This window comes from Equus asinus, chromosome 27 (assembly GCF_041296235.1).
Source record: "Equus asinus isolate D_3611 breed Donkey chromosome 27, EquAss-T2T_v2, whole genome shotgun sequence".
Classification (NCBI taxonomy): Eukaryota; Metazoa; Chordata; class Mammalia; order Perissodactyla; family Equidae; genus Equus; species Equus asinus.
This window is the reverse complement of record NC_091816.1, coordinates 36469836-36489199: the sequence shown is the minus strand read 5'-3', so window position 1 is coordinate 36489199 and position 19364 is coordinate 36469836. Positions and strand designations below refer to the sequence as shown.

The window sequence follows — 19364 nt, the reverse complement described above, 5'->3', positions numbered from 1 at the left end:
AGCATGGCATTGGTAGACCAACAATGACATTTTTCTAAAAAATGCAGGACTTGAGCAATCAGAGGGCACTGCAGTTTTATTATTTGCTGCTTTCCAGCTGCTAGTGGGGAAAAAAAATAGCTAACTTTAAGAAATTTTTGTCTTCAAGAGAAACTAACCCATCGGGGGGAAGAAAAATTTTTTTTAGTATAGAGACAGCTACCGTACAGCAAGAGTTTAAATCGAATGGCAGTAAACATTCCTATAATTAGAAAAAGACGTGCTTCAATGAAAAGATTTCTAATGCTGTCTTTATTTTTAAGTAGATATCATTCAATTTCTTAGAAAAAAACCAAGAATATAACTCATTAATTGTCTACTGCAAATATGCAGAATGCCCGTCCTTCTGCTCGGTAAAGCTGGGGAGGAAACTAAGCCAGCAGCACATGTAAGTCGGCAGCACTGAGGGATGGCGAAAATTGCTCTGAATGCAGAATGAAGAGTTTTGGTTTCTATGCCACTCACAGTGAGACTTTAGACAAATATAATTGCTATCTGAACCCTTTCTATGAGGCGGAGATTTAAGTTAAAAACAAAGGGTTTAGGTCACATATAAAGTCTCTTCCGACTTGCAACTTTCATTCTCCTATTCTGAGGTCAGCAGAACATAAGGGTCCAATGCAACTCTTCCTACGATTGCTAACAGTATGGATGGTTTAGGAGGAGCTACACTAGTGACTGAAAGATGGACATTGAGAGGAAGGCTGTCAAGCAAGGGCGAGGCTGTGCTCCTGCTGATGGCTGTTCCGGAGAAGGGCCATGACAGCATCTTGAACACAGCTGTCTCTCCTCTAAAGGATGTGGCTGTCAGTTGAGACGGATGGAGATGGAGACACTGAGGCAAGAAAACTTGGTCTAGCAGCTATTTTAACAGACTTCTAACTTAAACTCCTAACTTACTCTGCCCCGTTTAAGAGAGGTTGCACCTCGGCTTGGCTGATTAGCACTTCCACAAAGAATTATCTACAGGAACATCCCTGCGTACCCACAAATGACCCGATTTTAGAATGAAACATCCTCATCCCAAAATGCCCTCAGGGCTGCCGTGGCATGGTTACCGATGCAGGTGGGCTGTATGCCACTCCAGGTGCCGTCAGCTTGGCAGACTCTTCTTGAAGATCCCACCAGTATGAAGGGGGATTTGCACTGGAAGGAGACTTCAGACTTATAGGTGAAACTCTTGCCGCTAAGTCGCCCCTCTGCGGGGATGCCGGGGTCTCCACAGAACACGGCTGTTGAAGACAACAAGGAAGTCATCTGACACTGTGTGCCCCTGGATTAGGTGACCCTATTAAACTTGCTTAACTAGTTCCTGTTAAATCTTTAGGTATAATTCATAAACCAATAAATGTCAGAAAGGACATAATCCGCCCTGGGGCAGTGCAGTCTCAGATTTGAGGTTTTACATATCACTGCAGGGCTCTACGTGACATGTCGCTGTTTTCCTCAAACTGTAACCTGAGGGTTCGTACATCCGTGCCTCTGCAAAGGTGACCCGAGGAGCAAGTTTTGCTGGAGGACTTACGCAGGCATTGGGGAGTGTCCCCTTTCCACACCCCACGGCCTTCACAGGACAGGATGGCGGAGTGAGAGAGCTGGTAGCCGTCCACACAGCTGTAGCTTATGCTGGCGCCCCAGTGGAAATCTGCTCCCTCCACTTTTCCGTTCTGTACTTGAGGAGGCTGAGTGCACATGACAGCTGCTTCCGAAGAAGAAATGAGATTAAACTTTCTGGAGGCCCCACCACTACCGCGATGCTCAAATGATCAACATTTTAATTGTACCTGAATTACAAATGACACCGACATAGAGTTGTGTTTCTTTACGAAAAGAATAACTGAGGAAGACAGTAAATCAAAATAATGAAAATTTTCTCCAGTATCTCTTCATTAATTTAGATCGAGTACATAAAAGCAAGGCAAAGTCAAAACGCATCACACTGTAAAAGAAACCGGGATTGAACATGACATTCTCAATGTGTACACGGCCAGCAAGAAAGAAATACTCTTATTCAATTTATGTCTTCTTATGATGGTAACAAGGACAAATCAAATGAGGGCTCAGTCATATGACAAAAGACAAACTTTTGAATGGATATGTACAGGTGGTAAGAATTTCTCCTGCAGTATTCTTTTCTTTATTTAAAGATAGCACATAATTTACAAAAGACTTTGTGTTGATCCATTTGCTGAATAATTACAAAACTAATGCTTAAATGGTTAAAGGAGACCCTGTGAAACACCACTTGCCAGTGTTTTATAACAGTCTCGGAGCCTGATGTTGACTTTGTGCTTGGAGCCGCAGAGCAAGAACACATTCTCAGGGGTGATCTGCCAGTTGGTGCTGGCCCCACGTATCCACCTGCCCCACGCTAGCCACTGTACTAAGATGCACTATCCAAACATCTTATGCCCTGAGGAGCCAAGAGCTTCCTGGGGATTTGCCAATGACCGTTTAGGCCACAGGAGAAGAACCCCACCTGCATTTTTTCACCTGTGTTTTCTTACACACGCTCAGGCTCACACTTTCTCATGTGAGAAAGACACACAGATGCACACAGAGTCACACATGCACACTCAGCAGCTGGAAATAGGCCCTTCTCTTGCCATTCAACCTTCCATCCATCTGTTCATTTTTTCAATAGACAGTTCTTGAGAATCCATATGTGAGAGTTGGGGGAACACGTGTTTGAGACAGGGGGAATGTCAAGTGAACAGGCCCCCAGGCGGGAAGAGTAACAAGTGGCGTGGTTCAACAGAGGGGATGAGGAGGGTGACCAGCATGAGAAGAGGCCAGGGGGAGAGAAGGAAGTCTCATCTGGAACGGCCTGGTCGGCCATGGCGCTAATTATTAATCCAACAAGCATTAAAAAGAGCATCAGCAGTCTATAAAAACATATATGAATTTCCAGAGACCAGACCATTTTGTTGACAATTGTCGTCAACATGCTCATTTGACCAGAACACCCCAACACAACTTTGTGAGTTCCATTAAGCATTAATGTAGTGCCTGCTAAGTAACAGGCACAGTATTAGTAATTGCAGATAGAAGGAAGAACAGAAGACAGAGCCATCCTTACACTCTAGTGGGAGGTAAAACAAGGACAGTCCAAGAACATGCCAATGTCCAAAGGGAGAGGAAGTCATAGTGTTGAATACTGAGGTCTCATTCAGGACTCCCAACAAGCTCTGTCTACACAAGAGCTGCCTGTATTTCAGAGCCTGTTGAAGATGGCACTGTCCTCTTAAGGCCCCCCAGTGTTCCGGCTCTCTACTCTCACACTATTTTACCTGTTCCTGGTCTAATAAGGAGTAAACACCACATTTTTATATTTGATCACTGATCACTTTTGAGCCCCACTCCTCTCCCTTCTGACCCCTGCTCCTCCCCTCTAGGCCAGCTGGTAGGAAAGCCTGCACACTTTCTCTCTGGTGCTGATGGAGAAGTCCTAACCGTGCAAATCCTTGTCCCTGTACTGTTTTCCCCAGCCCCATTCCCTCGTCACTGTACGGACCCAGCCCACTCTCTCTAATTTGCTCAAGACACCTAGACTGGCTTCAGCCTGCCCTGCTCTCCCTGGGAAGTCCAACTGTAGGAGGCATAAACCTTCGCACCCCACCTCCATGTTTGCGTGCATCTTCGGTCTCAGCATTGCTTCTCTCTCTAACCTGACTCTAAATTCCTGTGATGATATTCCCCGTCATATCTGCGGTAAGACTGAACACAGCCAGGGTTAACATGGTTACTCAGAGAGCAAAGCATTAGGGTTCCAAACACGGACTTAGAGGTAGGACGAGTGTCATCTGAATCCTGACGTCTCCGATTCCTGATCTGTGATCCTGAGCCGTTTACTAACTCGCTCCGTGAGTCAGTTTTCCTATATGCAAAACTGAGATTAAAGTATTAAGAAAATGAAGTGATTTAATACTGGCAAATGAGTTTACAAGAATTCCTAGCACATGGAAGGACTACATAAATGCTTGCAAAATGAAATAAAACATAATTCAATAAAGACTTCTCTCTGTATGACTCAAACCGCCGAGTGCTGACACAGACCTTTGCAGACCGGTTTGCTGTGACTCCACGTGCTGTCTTTGGTACAGCGGATGGTGGGGGACGTGACAGGGTCCATGACATAGCCGGGGTTACACTGGTAGCTCACGGTCTTATTGAAGGTGAAATCTGTCCCAAACTGGATGCCATTGGCCAGGGTACCTGGATCTCCACAGCTTATAACTAACATACGGGAAACAAAAAAGAATTAGAGAAATACAAAATTATCATGAAATGAATTAGTCAAGGTTTCTATTTAAGTTACTCTCCTTAAGCTGCTCTTCAAAGCAATTAAGCAGTGAAATTACTGCAGCAATACTGTCCTGTGTTTGACAGTTTTACTGACCGGCTGTCAGGAGGCTATGGGTTTAGAATTGATTATGTCCATTGCATTGGTGGTTGGCTGTGTGGATGCTGGCTGCCTTCCTTGTCTCGTCTTTAGTAAGGCACGGTGTGTAATCACACCACAAAGTTATGGACAGAGACTCAGGCTGCGATAAGAGAACCACTTTCCTTATTTCTCTTCAGGCTAAATGGCCACAGAGAGAACAAATCTTGACTATTTTTGGCCTCAGTTTTACAATGTCCAACCCAGACCAACCGGCCATTTAAAGCAGTGTCAACCATATAAAAAAGAAAGTGAAGAAAAATCTAAAAGTATCCGATAAATAGAGTCATAACATCAAATACATGCATATCTTTTCTTCTCTCTATATTAAAAATGAATAAAACACGTTAAAAATAAATTTGTTTGTCTCAATCAGGTAGATATCATGGTAATGTCCTTGAGTCTAGTGTGATGGTTAGTTACGAACTTGTACAGTCGGGAGCTGTGCCTGTCCAGGTCCCATTGGCCGTGCAGTGCCGAGTCATCAGCCCCGAGGTCTTATAGCCTTCCCAACAGGCATAGATGACTGAGCTGGAGAACAGGATGCCATCGCTACTGACAATCATGCCATTGGTGGGTGTGCCAGGATTGCCACAGGACACAGCTGTGAGGGACACAAAAACAGTGACACACCAAGAGTGATCTGTTACTAAAATGTCAAGTACAAGAGACCAAGGTCATCAGTGTAACAGATGACAAATTTATTTAAAAACACAGGACAGGGATTGGTCTGGTGGCGCAGCGGTTAAGTGTGCATGTTCCGCTTTGGCGGCCTGGGGTTCGCTGGTTCGGATCCCGGGTGCAGACATGGCACTGCTTGGCACACCATGCTGTGGTAGGCATCCCACATATAAAAGCGGAGGAAGATGGGCACGGATGTGAGCTCAGGGCCAGTCTTCCTCAGCAAAAAGAGGAGGATTGGCAGCAGATGTTAGCTCAGGGCTAATCTTCCTCAGAAAATTTTTTAAAAAATTAAAAAAACAGGACATATTACTATAGAAGATATTTCCTTTAGAACTCACCCATTACTGTATTGATGTTACAAATGTGAAAATTACATTTTCATATCATCCTTTCTAAAGTGCATTACTTCAAGAAGAGCTAAAGCACTGAAAATTCAAAGCCTTACCACTTTGATATTTAACACGTTTATATTATAAAAATAAAATTATTAGGATTTTTAAAGGATGTATTTGATATCAGCAACTCAGAAGTGTCTCCCTTCATACAACAGCTGAGTTTTTAGAAAAATCTAGGCAAATCGGGTCATATTCTGCATCCCCAGGATGAGCATTTTGGAGAATAAGGGATGCCTGAGGACTATAAGTGACTGCTCTTAAACTGTTCTGTAAAACGTCTCCTCAATATCACCAAGTCTAACGGCAGCTGGATGAACTGGCTTTGTCAGGGCTGCACTTGACACTCTCTGCAGACAATCTTAACGTCATGTCTTGGGACTTCAGCTAATGACGGGCAGTGCAACAGGTCTACACTCTATCTATCCTGTGGGCTCCTTGGTCAGCAAGCAGAGAAAGCTCAGCAGTCGCTGGGTGTACATCAAGGTAAAGAGTTTAATCTACAACATGTTTTTTTTTTCCTTTTTTAGTTGAGCCTATTTATCATAAAGACAGTTGTTTTTCCTCCTTAGCCCTCCCACAATAATAAACAGGCAGACATATAAAGAATGTGACCCGTGGCTGGATTTTAATAACAAGAGTGTACCACGAGGCCATTTCCTAGAATGACTGAATATTTGAAAACAGTCTTGCCTATTTAGTTGCTCCACTTTCAAATCTAGCCTTGAGAATAACGATAGACTCTTCTCAAAGATATTGAAGAAAACAGACTGCAAAATGTACATAGCATACAAAAGCCACTGTAATGGAAGTTTATGGAATTGCCTATCACACTATGTTGAAAATGCACTTATCCTTGGGTCGGACTAGATCTTGTTCGACAAATAGAAAGCATACATGCTGGCGCTTCTGTACCTGTGCCCATGACAGACATAACTAATCAATCATAACCTTCTTTGATGATGAATCTGAGTTTGAACTTACAGTCCTTTCTACCCCAGTCCTTTCATCAGTTTCTGGGCTGGCATTTGAGAAAAGATATATTTACAACCCTGAAGTACATGATATCTAATGTTCTCTAAAGCTCAAAAGTTCTATGATGGTGGTGATATAAATTAAAATTTCATATTGCAAAAAACCAAGATGTTGGACTGTTCAAGACAATTATTCATTCAACAAGTGTTGATTCATCACTTAGTATGCAACAGTTATTGAGTAGATGGACTAACGGAAAAGAATTGTATTGATCCAATTCACAGTTTAGCAAATCAACAAAAGACACCCATGTCATTATTTTATTCTAATCATATCTTCTATTAAGATCTAAGTGGCAATTTTCAAAAGTCACCTGTGAAGGACTAAGCTAAAATGAGATGTGATTGGCAAAACATTCAGCTTAATTTATAGACTAACATATTGTCAGTACAAGAATGCCCATCATAATAATGCCATCCTAATGTTTAGAAAGTCCTCTCAAATATTGTAGTCTATAAAATCAAAGTCATGGTTAACTTTTTCTTTCTGACAGAAACACTTTGAGTGCTGGTGATGCCTATGAAGTTGAAAATCAGAAGACAGCATCAACATACTTGTTTTCGTACTAATGCCAGAAGGTTATGAGATATGAAGATGACCACTAGAGTGAAAGAAGAGATTAAATTTAGACTCATGAGAAGGGAAAAAAGATTTTTTAAAAATTAAAAGTTAAAATTTCTTTTTAAATACTTTAAGAACATTTGATTAATGTGACTCCTTTTGGTAAAAGATCATTTTCCTTAGTAAAGTAGCATTATACTTATTTCAAATACACTTTAGTGTTTACAGATATCAGTACTACTCACTTAGCATGCTGTATTAGGAAAATTGCTGCTAAACTGAGTTAGGTAGTTTGGGGTTTGAATCTTTGCTCATACAAGTTAAGCAAACGTGAGCAATCAATGTAAGTCCTCAACTTGTAGTGTCTTCACTGTAAAATAGGTATACTAGAGATAATTGCTCCCAGATTAGACAGAATATGCACAAAATGCCTAGAAACAACCAGGTATGTTAGTAATAGTAAAGATATACATGGCAGCTGATGCTATTGTTATTTCCATTATCTTCATCATCATCCACATATCCATTACCTGAATAAAATGTAGGCTTTATCATAATTTCATGGGAAAAAGGATTAAAAGTTGCCTAATGCAACCAAAATCAATGATGGAGTTATATTTAAGAACTTCATGAGGAATACCAATTTGAGAAGTTAAGTTAATGAGCCTATGATTAAAAGATTAGATTGCTATCAAAGAAAACACAATTTAAATCATGGAAATATATTAAAAATATAAGTTCTTTAATGTTTAGGAGTTTTAAAAATGTTATTATTTTATGACTCATGAACTCCTCCTTTTTAGAATTCGTTGAAATGTCCCATCAGGATCTAATGTTTTTAATAGATTCAGAGAAGTAATTTCATTAGGAGGGCTATGATCCTGGTTGGGGTATTGAATATGTGGTCATGGCTAACCTTTTTGGAATTGAAAAAGTCACAGGTAACTCCCCTTGTCTATAGAAAATAATATGTACCCCAAAGATTTGGACCTATGCTAAGAAGTGAGGGAAAAAATAAAAAAGAAAGCTACAGACTCTCCAGAAAGTTCCATTCCTAATAGAACATGAATGTATCCAAGTGAGATTTATTGAGTTTTTGAGAGCTATATTTTCCCACCAAATTTGGTTGACTTTTAACCAAAAATTTTAAAAATATTTTCTTGCCCCATTCTCTCTCCTCTTTTTCTTCTAGTACTCCAATTACAAGTGTGTTAATCTGCTTGATAGTATATCACAGGAAACTATCGTACTGGGGTTTTTTTCTTCATCTTTTTTCTCTCCATTTTTCAGACAGCATCATTCTCATTGATCTGCCTTCAAGCTAACTGACCTTTCTGCCATTTTTAATCTAAGTTCATGCAGCAAAGTTTTCGCATCAGATAGTGTATTTTTCAATTCCAGAGTTTTCATTTGATTCCCTTTTATTATTTCCATTTCTCTTGTTGAAATTTTCTGTTTATAACTCTAACTTACTTTAAATCCTTGAACATATTTTTAACAGCTGCTTTAAGGCTTTGTGTGTCATGTCCAACATTTGGGTCATCTCGGGATCAGATTTTATTTCTATGGGTTAGTTCGTTTGTGTTTTTGCCTATGGGTCATATTGTCCTGAGTCTTGCATATATAGTAATTTTCCTTGCACGCTGGACATTGTGAATGAAATGTATGCATTATGCCATTCCTTTAAAAGATGTTGGGTTTTGTTCTGCTGGGCTTTTAAATTAGTTATAGGTCTTTTGGGTCTTATCCTCAGATTCATTCTTTATTAGAGGAGATCTGTTTAGTCTTAGTCCTAACAAATTTTTTCTCTTAGTTTTAGCATGTTCTCCTTATTTTAGGGGGTGGTACATTTTCATAATGTATGGGCTTTCTGGGCCTCCAACATTTCTCTGTATGGTATGACTTCTTTTTTTGTTTTTTTTGGTGAGGAAGATTGTCACTGAGCTAACATCTGTGGCAATCGTCCTCTATTTTGCATGTGGGATGTGGCCACAGTATGGCTTGATGAGGGGTGTGTAGGTCCACGCTCAGGATCAGAGCCCACAAAGCCCGGGCCACCAAGTGGAGCATGTACACTTAACGACTACACCACCAAGCCAGTCCCTGGTATGACTTTTAATATCACACGTCCACTCTCAACTCTGCAACAGATCCTTGCATGACTGAGCCTCACCCATCCTTGTCATCCCAGCCCTCAGGCGAGTCACCCAGTGAATGCTCACACAGACTTCTGGGATCTCCCTTTCTTAGCTCCCCCTTCTCAGATTCCCTATCCTGCACATTTCATTCCAGCAGCCCAGAACAATTTCTACTTCATCACTTCACCAAGCCAGTCTACCACATGGGTTCCACTTCCCAACTTCACAGCAAGAAAAATACAGAATGACAGGGGCATTATGGAGTTCATCTCATTTATTTCTTTTTTCCTAAAGAACGTAGTGATGTACTGTCTGTTGTTTAATGACAACAGATGATTGCCTCATATATTTTGTTGTTTTATAGTTGTTCTCAATAAGGCTAGCCTACCACCATTTAATATGTTGTAGATTGAAGTGTAAGTCTTATTTAATTTTCATAATACTCAAATATACTCTGGACCAACAATTCACAGGTGTAGTATAGAGGGAAAAGATTGGATTGGATGTAAACATAGATTACGAAAGTCATGTATAACTTTGAGGTACTAAATTATGGAAGAGAAAACACTCTGGTCTTGGTGAGAAAGACATGCTATCATGCAAATTTTAATATTAAAATCTAGAAGAGAGGAGGAAACTGAGGAAATTGTATCTGAGTAAGAAATAGTCTACTAATTTATAGTAACATACTTCAGTCAGTAAAAAAACGTACAATCCTACAATTCACAGCTGCAGGTGACATTTTCCCACCGCTCTTCAGAAATATTTGAGTTACATCAACTTCTTTAGAGTGTAATCTCAAGATTTACACTAATTTGATTGTCAAGAGGCAATTTGGAGTCAAAAGCTATCTTGGATTATTGTAAATACAGATATCTCAGGTATATCTAGATATCTGTATATATGATAATATATAGATATCTCCAACATAATCTTTGACTCTGAATTAGAACATATACAAACACATAGACATGCATGCATATGTGTCTATGTATATATTCATATTTTCTTATTTTTATATATATGTAAAATTTATATTATGTAGATTACATATAATATAATTGTCATATACAATATAGTTAGATTTATACATATATATTATTTTCAACTTATCTATATAACACACATAATAAAATGAGAGAAAGGGATAAGTAGAGATGGCATAGTAGAGTAGAGAAAATGAAGATTCAGAAACTTGATTTATATTTCTGGTATTGATATTGATATTGATAATTTATTCAAGTTGATCAAATTATATAGAAAGTGTTTATACATATAAAAATAAATATTTAATTAATTTGTGTAACCATTTTAGACTCAAAAATTAAGTAATTGAAAAGTTTGTATGCAAAAACTTTCTAATATTTAAAGTCCTATCTGTCTGAATTATAAGTCAGTTATTTTCTGGACTCTAAACAAGCCCATGATATCTCAGCTCACCTTTGCTCAAGGTGAGTGTTGCCCATACGTGACACAGGGTCTATAAAGTATCCGTAACATTTTTACTATTATTATTGGGGACCCCACCATTTCCTATGATGCCTCTCAAATATTACAATAAAATGTATTCACTCCAAATTATTATACAGAAAATACCCCTAGATTCTTCCGTATGCAGTGCTCTGAGTGAGGGCCAACGGTAGCTTGGAAAGTATGTGAATTAAGACCTGTTCCAACCTGTGGAAATTTCCATTCTTGATTTACACTGCTCCTAGTCATTGCTCCTTCACCTCAGTTATTCACCTCCAGCAAGCACAAAATGCTGCAAATCACACGGAGATTATTACCAGAGATCAGAAACCTCCTTTGGGCTATAAACTTTCAAAGCGTAATAACCAGTGTCATATGATCTTTCGAAGTTAGGCCTATCTCCATGTTAGCAGTCATGGCTTTTGATGATTCTCTTATACGTTTTGGGGGAAAATCGTTTATTGTGCAAATAGTCTAAATCTCTAGGATTTCTGTGGAATATTACTGGTCATTTTAGAATGAATTCCATGGTTTCAACTTGAAAGGTTGCCTTTCAGGCTTGAATCTACTCACCTTCACACACAGGCTGCAGCCCTGACCACGACCCATTGAGCAAACACATTCGCTCAGGGGAGCCCCTCAGCTGGTAGCCCATCTCACAGGAGAAGCGTAGAAGGCTCTTGGCCTTAAATTCATCTCCAAGCCGAGATCCATGTGGTGGGGTCCCTGGGTCACCACAAAATCCAGGATTATTCCCTGTTGAACATAAACACATATGGCAATAGACAATGTGGTTAGACTTCTTTAAAACAGAGCTGTTTGGGTTAAACAGAACAAAAAGTTATTTAAATGGGCATTGAACATGGGTTACAATTATATGGCATTCTGGAAATTTTGTGAGAAACGTTTTCTTTATTACAGCACAAAAATGGAAAGCTTTAAGAAATTGTTCTTGTGCAACTAAAATCAAAATAGCTTATTAAAATGCAGTTACGGCAATAATTGATATTCTTTAGAAGAAATAAAACACTGAGAATGGCAATGGCCAGCGCGAGATTTGTCCACCTGACGCGTCAGTATGAACAGTAAAAGGGAGACGGGGCTGAAGGTGTGTTGAGAATTTTAAAAAAATCAAGTGAGAGGTTTGATTCTTCTCCATTATATCCAAGTTTCCGATTCACTGTTTTATTTATTTAAGAAACACTCATGGAAGAATTAAGATGATCGTTTTTTTTCAGAGAGGATCAATGTAATTACTGATTATAGAGACAGGAAAGATGTGGAAGAATTGAAAGGAAGCACAGAAAAGGAATAAAGTACAAACTGGGCCAGAGTGAGTCAACGTAAGCAAGCTTCGTAGTGAGGGTGACAAAGAAACTCTTGGGGCTCCTACAGAACATGTGACGGGATATGAGCGTAATGGTGATGATGATGAAGAGGATGACGGGAATGATGATGAAGATGAGCATGATGAAGAGGATGATGATGGTGATCTATAACGAGGGCATATTTGGCTGGAAATGGAATAATAACAACTTCAAATAATTGCACTATTATGCAGTATTTCAGATAATTACCTAATTGTGTGATTTCTCACCTGTACAGTGGGGCAGTGCTCCACTCCAGTGACTATCCTCTTGGCAAACTCTAGTGCTGTTGCCTACAAGACTCCGGCTCCCTTTGCATGAGTAGTGAACTGTGGCGCCATAGGTAAACAGTTCTCCAGTTAGGATAGCATTTGCAGGAACCCCTGGGTGTCCACATGATATAGCTTCAGAGGAAAAATTAAAAGAGATAAGTACATCATTCCCGTTCACCTGCCTCGCATTGGCAAGTCTCTCACATAGACACCCATACAAACATCACCTATTAATGAAAAACACTTAAATATACTGGCATATCCCTGAAGTTCCCTAGAGATAAGAAATACCAATTTCCAGAGGACACTCCCCCTGCCTTGAATATTTATATATTACTGAAGATAAGGAAAGGGTCTCTCAATGATTCTTTTTCCTAATCTTAAGTTAAAGTAGCTTTGCTTAAGGTATAAACTTACATTTAGGCTTTGAATGAGAAAGTCACTCTGCCTAAATTTTTTCCATCTGCTCCTAATTGTATCTCAAATAAGCAATACTATATGAAATTTTAGCAATTAACATAGATCCATCAAAACTATTTCCATTATTTTATCAGTTGGGGACAAAACTGTCAAATCTAATTGCTTTTCTAGTTTGCACGTCTCGGAAGACCATTCTAATAACTTTTTTTGAATAAGTGGCTAGGGGCCAGCCTGATGGTGTAGTGGTTAAGTTTGCACATTCCGCTTCGGCAGCCAAGGGTTCACCAGTTCAGATCCTGGGCGCAGACCTACGCACCACTTGGCACGCCATGCTGTGGTAGGCGTCCCACATATAAAGTAGAGGAAGATGGGCAAGGATGTTAGCTCAGGGCCAGTCTTCCTCAGCAGAAAGAGAGGAATTGGCAGTAGAAGTTAGCTCAGGGCTAATCTTCCTCAAAAAATAAATAAGTAAATAAATAAAAATGACTAGGTGGCTAATTATTATTAATAATGAAAATATTTAAGGAAAAAATATTTGTCTAAAATATTTAAGTAAAACTATAATACATTACTGATTAATTTTTTCCTTGTTATTCTATAAAATAATCTAAATATTTCCATTCATTTATTTAAAAGTTTGCCAAATTAAGCCCATAATCTATTCATAAATTATCCCTCAAAAAGACATATTCTGGAATCCAGATTAACAAGAGATAGTGAAGATTTACCTCTCCCTTTATATAAAGTCCCAAATAAGGGTTAACAATGGACAAACTATGCTACATGCAAACAGTTAAATGGACGCAGGCTGCCAACAAATTATTCAAAGGTAACTGATTTAACACCCTAAAGGAATTGCATTTGATTATTGGCAACCCAAGAGTTTTATCAACCAGAGAGGCAGATTTAAAAGGTTGAAAGGCATCCTCCACCCCCTGAGTCACATTAGCCCTCATACTGATACTGTCTGCATTCATTGGAGAACAAGACATCCATTCATTGGACAACAAGAGTTTATCTAGATAGAGTCCTAAAAGAATCTAATTAGAGCTGAATCAGTGAAATGGTTGGTAAATGACCAGTTCTAGGTGAAATAACAGAGAAAAAAAACCAGTGAAACCATACAACAGCAAAAAATAGAGATGCAGCTTAGCTGCTATGAGCTTGTAAAAGCAAAATGCTCCTCTGAGGACCTGTATTCCCATCTTCATGATAATTCCAATTGTTAATGACAACAAGTGATGAGAACCAGCCCCCTAGGAAAATGAGACCAGTTAAAACCTGGTTCCTGGAGATTTGGAGCACACTGGCACTGTTACAAAAATTAACAGAAGGCTCACATAAGCCAGGGAAGATGTAAAAGAAATGTCTGGGGAAAAAAGGAAAAAAAAGAATTTCTCTGAAAAATTCCCATGTGTGTCGTGAAGGCAGAGAAAACCAGAACACAGAGAAAATTTGCTAAAGATTGAAATACATGTATAGATGCATTTTCTGTCATATGAGGCTGTGCATTTGTTTTTAAAAGTCATCACTCTTTTTCTCCATGGAAATTGATTGTATTGTTATAGTTAGAATTTGAGACAAGTTTCCATGTAGATTGGAGGGAGTTGTGAGTGACACTGACTTGCAGGAAAAAATCTCCTGTACTAAGCCACGCTGACAATGTACTGAAAATGCTGTAATTGCAAGAGATAAAATAGATCCTTTGTTTTCACTAAATTCAATTCATAACATAACTGCCATTTCCCATTTTATTTATGCACACAAAATGCATACTAGGAAGATAAGATTTCGATTACAAGGATTTTTTTGTTTCTGCCTGATTTTAAAATGGTGGAAGAGAGTGACTCTTTTTCCTAAATTTTCAGACCATGGTTTAACAAGATGATTCTCTTGGGGCTAAGGGACAATATGCTTTTTCAAGTGAAAGAAAGTAAGACTATAGCTATTTGGGTAAAAAAAAAAAGTGTTCTTGTTAATCTATATGGTCTAAAATATACTGACAGTAATGTTTTGACGGGAGCTATAATGGTGATCTATAATTTTGTCTGCCCAGAAGAACACTTCCATTCTTCAGGGCAATATGCCTTCTTCTTATTTAAACATATGGATCAGGAGGAAATTACTATCAAGATAATATCTTTTTTATTGTATCAACTACTGACTCTACCAGAACTGCTCATGAGACCAAATTAGTATCCACAGATACTAGGATCCACAGGTCAACAGAAGGATACTCTGTACCAGAGTGCTTTGTTAATATTTCTGAATCTGGGTCCCGAAAGAGTGAAGCTGAGAGACACACGGTGTTGAGGCTGCTGGCCGCCATGTTTGAACTGTGAAGAATTAGCCTATCCACTGCGTTGAAGCAGAAGACAAGCAGTGACAAGTAGAGACAAAGACAGAATGGGTCCAAGTGCTGCCCAATAAGCTGGGACCATTTCTCTCTAGGGCCAGGTATGTGAGCATGCCAGTGTGGGTGCCCCCACTTTTTATCCTTTTAAACAAATTTGGGTTGTATTTTGTGATTTCTAGGCAATCTATAAAGATATCATAATAATTTATACACTTCATGATGGGGGGTTAGAAAGAATTAAAAACCAATACTTTATGAATACTTGAAAAAATAATTTGTTCTGTTGGTGGTGCCTTTATAGAGCTCTGTGGCACAAGAATCCAAAATAACCCTCGCTTACCCAAACACTTGGGTAAAGAGCGATCCCATAAGCCATTTGCCATACAGGTTAAGGCGGATGATCCCAACAAGTAAAATCCTTTCTTGCAATGATACATGACACTCGTTCCATACTCAAAACTCTCGGGGAAATTCTGTTGCCCATGACGAATGGCATTTTCCACAAAGCCTGGATCAGAACAGTTCACCACTGGAAAAGAAAACATATTACACATCATTTACATATGGCGATACTTTTATAAACAAAACAGATTGGAAAAGAAGGCAAACTCGTCATCACTTCAGAAAGTTTGCAAGATGACAATATCATAGCCAAGAATAATCAAAAAACACTCCTCCTTTCATGAGTTCTACCCGTTGCTTTGGGCTGTTACGCTTCAAAAAATGTCAAGCAATGTATCAGCTACTATAGCAATTTTAAGAACATGAGGCTAATTTCCTTTAACTATTTCCTAATAATAGGTTTCTTCAACGTAAAGTCTAAAATCAGTTTGCTTGGTTAAGTTTTTATGTTATGAAAATGTTAAAATAGAACTGGCTGAAGTTAGTTTAAATATTTTTACTCAAGTGCAACATTTTAGGACAGTCTGTGACAATAATCAATGACACCCTACACCCACAGGCATTAATGCTTCAATACGTGTGCCTGAAGTAATTTCTGTAATAGGTCTAATGCAAATAAAAATGACAATGCTTCCATCAACACTGAGAAATGTAAATCAAGCCAGCCTCTTCCCCTTTCAGAAAGAGCCCCACAGCCGATGGTCTGTGGTGGCATGCGGGACACGCTCTGGTTAATCTGAATGGCACTCTATTAGCCTGAATGCCTGTTGGCATCTGTGACGGAATTAGCAGTGTGCTTTTGCAGGTGCAGAGGAAAAGAAAGAGCCTCTGATTATCTCGTGCTTTGACCCACCACACCAGTGAATGAGGCAGCTGCTATGGAAGCTGCACTCTCTCCAGATATTTCTGGCTCAGAAAGCGGTTGTGCAATGAGTTCTCAGGCACTCGCTGCACATCATGGGGCCCAGCGGCCAAAGGCAATCCATTCCCCTGTCTGTGCATTCGATATCCTCTCGGTACGAAGGAGGAAGGTGTGGGGCAGAATAGAGGATCACAAGGGTCCCTTTTAGTGCCGTAGAATAATGTTCTCTGCTTTTTAAGACAACCTGAGTTTGTATAAGAAAGACTCAAGTTCTTTTGAGTTAAAAAAGAACCACAAACATGTTTATGGAGCATAGGCAGATATTTTTAAGGCTCCAGAGCGCATTGCGTTCACAATAAAATTGTAACAAAACCCACTGAAATAGCAGGAATTACCTACTAGGAGGGAATCTAATAAACTGGGAAGATACATTATTTTTATAACCTGGAAGACAACCGCATAGGCCCCTCTGGCACCTGGAGTTGCATGTCAAACCCAGGAGATAGAAGCAGTTCCCTTGTATGGAACCCTCATATGCAGCAAGATGTGTCCTCGGCCCGAATGCTAAAGACAGCATTGTGTTTGTGTCTGTGCTTATGTTTCTCTTGGGAGATAGTCCAGAAAACAATATCAGACTCTTTTGCAGTGAGAGTAGAGAAAACCACTTAGGTAAGATGCGTGGAAGGCACTGAGCCATTTACTGAACACCTCTACTAGGAAACCCAGCAGATCCCAAATGCTCAACTGCCCTAGTTGAGCTTCTCCTTTTTTTATTTGTGTTTTTATATTTTGGCCCAGCTTTCCATAATATAGCCTAATTGCATGGTGGCTGAGAAAGAGGAAAGGTACAAAGCAATTGCCATCATGGGTTTGGAGCTCAGGAGAAGGCTCTGGCTGGAGATAAGAAGAAAAAGCAAAAGGAGTCTCTGGCAGAGAAGCAGTTGTTGTCACAGCAACAATGAGACCCGTTTGCATCCTTCTCTCTGCCGGTTGAGAAATGGATTGTTCTCTGAGTTTACAATGGCCGGAGGAGGGGTTTTAGAATCTCGAGTTTCACACCAATTGCTCTAAAACTCTGGGTTAGAACTCTCCTTGGTGGCCCCTCTTGCCCATGGAAAGAGGAGAGGTGTAGAAGACTCGAATGCTCTCATTACTGCCACCCATTCTGGGACTTCAGTTTGCAAGAGCATTACCTGGAAGGCATGCAGGAATGCTGAGTTCCCATTCTTCCACTGGTTCAGGGCCCTTAAAGTACTAGGCAATAAAAATGCTTGTTAACAATAAAGATTCCACAAGCTCCAACCGGGAAAACTGGATTGTTTCTTACGTTGTTGTAAGAGGTATGTCTAGAAATACTCTAAATCTGCTCGTGCACTTTTTTTAGTCCTGCCCCATAGAATTAGTCCTTTAGAATTTAGTCCTATACAGTTGCAGTCAGAAACATCTATTTATATTCCTTCCTATTTATTTTGGAAGCTCTACCAGGAGATTCAGCTGTATCTATCAGCTGGGGGGAAAAATTAGGGCAGGAAAAATTTGATTTATTTGTCCACGACAGGGAGAACTTTGAAATATTCCATGTCGTCATCGCAAATGGGTGTGTTTTACCATATGGGGAGCAGGCTACCTGCCAGAATAGTCCATGAGTGGCCAGTTGGTCCACACAAATAACTCTGCCATCCCTCTTCTTTGTCCTATTTTGTGCGCAATTCCTATTTCGGGATCTGGTGGACTGAAGCTTGCTTGATTGACAGATGTGAGCTGTCAGCAAAGTGTAAGGAAGAATCGAATTACTTAAACCATCTTGTAGCATATAAATGACAAACGAAGTCAATGGTGTGGATGTAAGTCAGACCTGCCGAACTACCTTACACTTTAAGTTTGCAACATGATGTGCAGCAGAGGGTAATGCATCAGAAGAAACTGGTAAGCGACTCATTGTGGAGGTGTACTGCCACATCCTAACATCTCACCCGCAGCTGGCTAAGAGCTGAGACTGGGGTTTCATGTCCAGGTGTTAAAACCTGACGTAGAACTGAATTTTATCAGCTGGAAAGACTGAGAAGTATTGAAATCGTTTATACTCGGCACAGTGTGGAGAAGTTCAGGAGGGCACAACAAATATGCTCCTTCGGGACGTTTGTGTATGCCGGAGGGCAAAGGAAGAAATTAATATAATGATCAGTAACATGCTCAAGGTCGCAAAGATAGTTACACTAGACCTCGGTAAGGATTAGGGCTCTTGATTTCCTATCTGGTATAGCATGTTTACGAAAACATACCAGTATTTCTTGGTGACGTGATTTCCGAAAGGATCCTCCTCCTCTCTTTATTTTTGGAGAGGACAGGCTCTAAGTCTTAGCTCTCAATAGCAGTTTATAGGCTACATATTAAACTTTTTCTATTGTACATACACTCTTACTCTCGGAGAAGTCATCTTTAAAAATATTCAAGTTAACATATAAATAGAAACAAAAACATTGCACCTCCTATGATGTCCACTTTACAAAGATGTATTCTCTTTCAAAATTTTGGATGACTAATAAAGTCCTTTTTATCCAATTATCACTCTACTTTCTTTAAGCAAGTGTGTAGATAACCTGGCTAATGAAACATTAAAATGCCATTTTTTGAAACTTGATTGCTGATTATTGGAACCTTTTTACTTCATTCTCAGTATCTGTGAGCTCTCCACTTTCCCTTGGTATACTTCAAACCACAGGACTCGGCAAAGCACCCAAGCTCTGAGTGCTGCTCTAGCGAGACCAGCTTTGCTGTCCTGCCGCGCACACCATCACCGTCTCATTATACACCATCTCAGACACACTGTCTCATTAACCTGACTTTTCCCACTTGTGCACTGAAAGCAATATCTGCTCCACATCCTTGATTCTGTGTAAAACCCAAAACAATGCCTGTGCTTTC

At 39.7% G+C, this 19364-nt stretch overlaps 1 protein-coding gene across 2 annotated transcripts in view; it reads right to left on the bottom strand.

The window, feature by feature from the left end:
* The window catches only part of CSMD1 (CUB and Sushi multiple domains 1), a 1835848-nt gene that overhangs the window by 26878 nt on the left and 1789606 nt on the right, over window positions 1-19364 (bottom strand). For both annotated transcript variants that reach the window (XM_044760557.2, XM_070499942.1), the window contains 7 exons: window positions 15516-15704; window positions 12358-12531; window positions 11334-11516; window positions 4908-5084; window positions 4096-4275; window positions 1565-1738; window positions 1098-1271 (listed from right to left, as the gene is read on the bottom strand). In XM_044760557.2, coding sequence (XP_044616492.1) covers window positions 1098-1271; window positions 1565-1738; window positions 4096-4275; window positions 4908-5084; window positions 11334-11516; window positions 12358-12531; window positions 15516-15704 — 1251 coding nt within the window. The remainder of the gene's footprint in view (window positions 1-1097; window positions 1272-1564; window positions 1739-4095; window positions 4276-4907; window positions 5085-11333; window positions 11517-12357; window positions 12532-15515; window positions 15705-19364) is intronic.